The sequence below is a fragment of the Cyprinodon variegatus genome, unplaced genomic scaffold, assembly GCF_000732505.1.
Source record: "Cyprinodon variegatus isolate N-32 unplaced genomic scaffold, C_variegatus-1.0 Scaffold211, whole genome shotgun sequence".
Lineage (NCBI taxonomy): Eukaryota > Metazoa > Chordata > Actinopteri > Cyprinodontiformes > Cyprinodontidae > Cyprinodon > Cyprinodon variegatus.
This window is the reverse complement of record NW_015150664.1, coordinates 320,934-327,032: the sequence shown is the minus strand read 5'-3', so window position 1 is coordinate 327,032 and position 6,099 is coordinate 320,934. Positions and strand designations below refer to the sequence as shown.

The 6,099-nt window shown below is 41.1% G+C and overlaps 1 protein-coding gene across 1 annotated transcript in view; it reads left to right on the top strand.

The window, feature by feature from the left end:
* lsm4 (LSM4 homolog, U6 small nuclear RNA and mRNA degradation associated) overlaps nucleotides 1–3,424 on the top strand; it is a 6,483-nt gene extending 3,059 nt beyond the window's left edge. Inside the window, exon 5 of the mRNA XM_015380299.1 lies at nucleotides 2,846–3,424. Coding sequence (XP_015235785.1) covers nucleotides 2,846–2,952 — 107 coding nt within the window. The 3' untranslated portion in view covers nucleotides 2,953–3,424. The remainder of the gene's footprint in view (nucleotides 1–2,845) is intronic.
* Nucleotides 3,425–6,099: the final 2,675 nt, after the last annotated feature.

The window sequence follows — 6,099 nt, the reverse complement described above, 5'->3', positions numbered from 1 at the left end:
CCACTTTTCGACCGCGCAGCCAGAGCAGCAAAGCTTCTTCAGCCGCGCGTCAGAAGCTGGTACAAGCAGCAAAAAAGGAAGCAGCAGACGTGATTTTGCAGCTCCTGCTGCTCCAGTTTGAAAGGAGCATGATTCACTCCGCTCTGGCTTTGCTCTGTCCACGGGCTGCTGAGAGGAGGATGGTCGCGCCGGTCCGCTCTTCTTGCAGTCAAACACCGAGCAACTTTCTGCTCTTCAATTGTTTCTGTGCACGATGTATTGCATTGCGCACTATTAGCATCAGTGTTAATAAAGTGAAGCCGCACTTTTGACCAGGGGGGCATTTTAAAGGGGTTCCACGACGCTTGCAACCAGTTCACAACAGATACACATGAACCCTGGCTGTAGGCGGGACCACCTGTGTATTTTTCCTGGATGACGCAATCACGTTAAGTGTTACAGCCAATCACCGAAACTTGGTAACGAAAAACCAAGGCATGTTTCGATACTCTGTAGAAACGAAGCATTTCGGTCAGTACCATAAAAGAACCGAAGTTCGGTACCTAGCCCTATTCATACGGGATCGGGTCGTGGAGGCAGCATTCTCAGCATACATGCCCAGACTTCCCAATCCACACACACCTCCCCTAGCTGCTCTACGGGACCCTGAGGCGACACCAGGCCAGCACAGAGACATGATCCCTCCAGCGTGTCCTGGTCTTCCTCAAGAGTAGATGCCTGAGCCACCTCAGCTGGCTCCTTTTGATGTGGAGGAGCAACGACTCTATGAGCTCCTCCCCGGGTAACTGAGCTCCTCACCTGATCTTGAATGGTAAACCCAGCCATCATGCGAAGGAAACTGCTTTCGACTGCTTGTATTGTGATATTGTCTGTTCGGTTATTACCCAGATCTCATGGCCTTACGTGAGGGTGGGAACGTGGATTGATCAGTAAGTTGAGAGCTTTGCCCCCTGACTCAGCTCCCTCTTCACCACAACAATCCGATACAGTGACTGCATCACTGCCGACGCCGCACCGATCTGTCTATCGATCTCAGGTTCCATCCACCCCTCACACATGAAGAAAACCCCAAGACACTTGAACTCCTCCACTTGAGACAAGGACAAAAAACAAAACAGAAAAAAAATAATTATTTTTCTTTGAACAGATAAAAAGTTTTTGCCCTAAAACTCACAGAAAGTGCTTGAACCCATGTTAATATTTTTTCTCTCAAGTGCTATTTTTGCAGCCTGAGCTGTAGCTGGACCAACCTGGTTGCAGCGATCAGTGCTACTGACTTTTATGCAGCATGTCCGCAATGCAGTTGCACTGCGGCCACACTGTAGATTTTGTGAGAGCAGCCCGATAATGGATTCCTTTTACCGTATTTTCACGACTATAAGGCGCACTTAAACGTCTTTTTTTTCCCTCAAAATGTGCGGTGCGCCCTTTGGTGCGGTGCGCCTTATGTGTGTTGTAACTGCGACTTTTGAGACCACCTCATTGAGGAGATGATGAAAGCGTGGCTGAGGCAGGTGTATGTGAGGAGAACAGGTGTTTTTTTTCCACGCATCACCATCGCTGTTAATCTGTGACTCCATGCGTGCCCATCTCACAGCTGATGAGAAAAACATGGTGAATCAAATGGATGCTGTGCTCACCGTTATCCCGGGAGGTCTGACAAAGGAACTTCAACCGCTCGACATCGGTGTGAAGCGGCCGTTCAAAGTAAGGCTGCGAGCGGCGTGGGAGCGATGGATGACAGACGGAGACCACAGTTTAATGAAAAGTGGAAGGCAGCGCCGGGCAAGTTACGACACCGTTTGCGGATGGATTGTAGATGCTTGGACTAACGTGTCTGCTGGCTCTGTTGTTCAAGCTTTCGCAAAAGCCGGCATTATTTCTGAGGAGCTGCGCTGCACGGAAAGTGACTGACAGCGAAGAAGGGGAAATTGGCATGTCTGATTTAGCGCAGCTGTTTAATTCAGAAACAGAGGAGGATGACTTTGATGGGTTTGATTAATACTTTGTAATAAATACATGAATAAAGCACAATCATACTCAGTTTTGCTCCCGCTGTATTTTTCTCCCTGAAAACGTAATTCAACAGCAGCCTCTGGGCAGGTCTCCTCCTCTTCACCGCGGTGGCTGGCAGGTGTTTTTTCATCTAAATAATCTAAATCTTGCAGCTATATTTGCTGTGATCAGTGGGAATAAAGTAGTTTTAATATGTTTTTAAGTGAGAAAGTCCACCTGAAAACTTAATAATTGCAGTCAGTTCATCCAGATTATCTATTTCTGTCGGAGGCGCTCAGACCCCCACATACCAGCGGTGCACCGACAGTAGAAATCCTTTCATCAGCAGCCTCTAGGCCGGGTAGCCTCCAGGTTCACCGCGGCTGCTGGCAGGTGTTTTTCATCTAAATAATTTAAACTGCAGGCACCAGGATACCGGTAATAAAAGCAAACATATTCCGTCAGCAGGTTTCAGGATTTTAAGTTAATTTAGGAGTGATCACAGCGCTGTGTCATCTGCGATGTGTCTGTCTCACGGCCAGCACCCAGGTTTGATTAATACTTTGTAATAAATACATGAATAAAGCACAGTCACACTCAGTTTTGCCCCCTCTGTATTTTTAAATACGCAGTAGAGGTATTTAAAGGTAGTAGAGGACATGTACCTGTATATAAAAAACGCGCCCTATAGTCCGGTGCGCCTTATGTGTGTGTTAAATACAGAAATGGGACACATAACTGAGACTGCGCCTTTTAGTACGGTGCGCCTTATGGTCGTGAAAATACGGTACTCCTTGTCAACCCAGAATTTTAACAAGTGTTATCTTTTTGTCTGCCGTCCCTTCTGCAGGTGTGTTTGGAGGCCGTGGCAGAGGGATGTCTGGGCCTGGACGGGGTCAACAGCAGCCATCTGATAAGAAACCAGGAAAACCACAGGGAATGAAGAACCAACACTGACAAACAGTCCTGCACTTATGCCAACATGCTGTTCACTGAGTGATCCCTGCTTCAAACAGGAGGATACAATTAACCTTTTGCTGTTTGATTTTGGTTTGATGTTGTAGAAAATGGGTCTGCAAGAAATGCTGTGCACAGTTTTTTTTCTCTTCTTTTAATTATGAGTCAGCAATTTTTAACACGGTGTTGGCAACCTTATCTTTTTCCATTTATATCAAAGTACAGATCAATCTGTTCCTATCTTGTAACAACTTAGTTTTGGCTTTTTTTATGATATTTTTTTCTCAGGTAGTTTTAAAAAAGTACAAAGCAGCCAGTCCCAAAATCTGTTGTATGAGTATTTCCTCACATTTTTTTATGTCTTTAGTTGGAACATTTTTCCTTTGCAATTGATATGATGACAGCAGTTAAAATAGCAGAATTTAAGCTGTAAGGGTTCAGCTAAATACTTTTTTTTTTTTTTTTTTTAACATTCACATAATGATGCATGGTAAAATTGTTCTGTTTTTTTAAGAAAAGGATTTTCAATTCTTCAGATGGAAAAAATCTTACTTTTGTTCTGATTTTGTAACAAAATGCATCATTTTAATTTATGTTCGGAACATGAAAATTAAAAAAAACTTTTGTGATAGTGCTTTTGTTTCCTGAAAATATCTTTGTTTTGGGGGATTTTTGTGTCCATCAATTTCCGAGCAATTGCAAATCTGTGGTATTCTTGCATCTAAGTAGTTCTTCAAACCCAACATTGTTTTTTGTTTTTGTTTTTTTTAATAGAGCAATTTTAATTCCTCTAAAAGGAAAATGAAAGAAAAACAATAATAACATTCCAATAGTATTTTTTTAATAAAGAAATCTGAAGTTTTTACTTTAAATATGGAAATAAAAGGTAGCAGGGTCGATTATAGAATTTATTTTAAAAATATTCTTTTACAATGAAGTTGAATATGTCTTAAGAGTAAACACTTTTTTTTTCTTGTTCTTCATGAAAAAAAAAAAAAATTAAAATGAAAAAGGTGAAAACAAATAAATTTAATTAAATTCAGTAATTTAAATTATATAATTTAATTTGCCGCCAGGCTGCTCAGTGGAGCAGTGGGTAGTACTGCTGCCTTTGCTGCAAGAAGATCGGATTCGATTTCCTTCCCGGCTCTTTCTGCATGGGGTTTGCATGTTCTCCTTGAGCATGCGTGGGTTCTCTCTGGTTACTCCAGCTTCCTCCCACAGTCCAAAAACATGACTGCTAGGTTAATCGGTTTCTCTAAATCGTCCTTAGGTGTCAGTGTGTGTGTGAATGGTTGTTTATCCTGTTTCTCTCTGTGTTGCCCTGCAGTATACTAGCGACCTTTCCAGGGTGTATTTTTTCAGTTTATTTATATAGCGCCAATTCACAACACATAATCTCAAGGCAATTCACAAGTTTTCTATCTAAGGAAAACCAGTTGATTGCATCAACTCATTGACTCGAACGCAATCCCTCACACTAAGCATGCTTGTAGCGACAGTGGAGAGGAAAAACTCCCTTTTAACTGGAAGAAACCTCCAGCAGAACCAGGCTCAGTGTGAGCGGCCATCTGCTGAGGCCAACTGGGGTTCAAGGAGACAGAAGCAGAGATACAAAAAGCAGCTGTAAAAGGCAGTCCCGGTCCAAGAAACACACAGCCAGGCAGACGAGCTCTGAGCCAACTCCCATGTCAGAGGATTAGGAGAGCACATCCAGCCAGTCACAGTCAGAGAAACAGGACTAAACTAGAAAACAGGCCGATCTCCAACATCTATAAACAAAGGTGTTGATGGCAGCAGCAGGTGTACCCCGCCTCTCGCCTGTAGACAGATGGAGATAGGCACCAGCAGCCCTTGTGACCCCGCGTGGGATAGAAAATGGATGGATGGATAATTTGCAGCCTCCTGTGCAGAGCAATTCTGGAAATGTCATAATTCCAGAAAACATGCCATAACAGGACAAGCACAAGCGTATCCTGTAATCCTTTCTTTGTTTTTCATAAAGGCTAAAGTTATTGTAATAGATAAATGACTTTATTAACAAACAGAAAAACTTTCAGGTTAAAGGATAACATGGAAACCAACTAATGTAATTTAAGGATAGTGTATTAAATAACCAGAAGAGCAAAAAAAAAAAAAAAACAACACTTCAATTAACAAATACATTTCAAAGAGTGTTTTTCTCCGAGAAGTTTCAATTCAGTTGTGAACCTGTGAACGTATTTAGTTTAGTTTCAGTTACTTTCAGTATAATTTTGAAACCTGAAAACAAAGGGTCAAATATAAGACATAAACAAACACTATTATAGTCCAATCATTAGTCAACAGAAACGTTCATAAAATCTTGATGGAAAATAAATCAATAAACAATTATATGCATTGTGTTTAGTTGGGTTAAGGTTACACTTTAATTATAGCAACGCTACTGTTTTTTCTCATTTAGTTATTCACACATCGTAAAGGTAACATGCATTTGTGTTATTTTATGAAGCATTACTACTTACAATTCACCCATCAACCCATCACAAGTTTATTCAACATTATCGCCAAATTGAAATAAAAACATTTAATACCACAGTAACATTAAATAAACACTTACTTTACTCAATAAAGAGCAGTGGTTTAACAAAACAAAATTCACCTTGCCTTGATGTGACTCAATGAAACTTCCGTATTTAAGGAACAATGCAAAGAAAAACTCACCACTAATTAAGAGCGAAGAAACTTTTTTCTTCCTTTTTTTTTCAGAGAGCAATTATTCAGTCTCACTGTTCGAAAGCAATGAGGTTTATGCAGCATTGTAAAGGTGCTATATCTGATATCTGCTGGTAATTAGCACAGACAGGATGCTTCAATAACTTCTGATTTCTTTACTCTGATCAGATGACATACAGCAACCAATATATTTGCAAAAAAACCCAAATAGAATCAGAAAAGAAACTTTACGTAGTCCTAATCAATTACTTATACGATCACAATTCACCTTCTGCATAGGATAATTAACTTCCAACTTAAGTTTAAGCACTCGTATTACCTATGTCAAACAGGACCGCAACATCAAACACTGCATCAATTAGAGTGATTAAAGCAAAGGGCACAGCACCGCTCTTCATCACAAGGGGGCTCCCTACGACCGAATTTAAACTA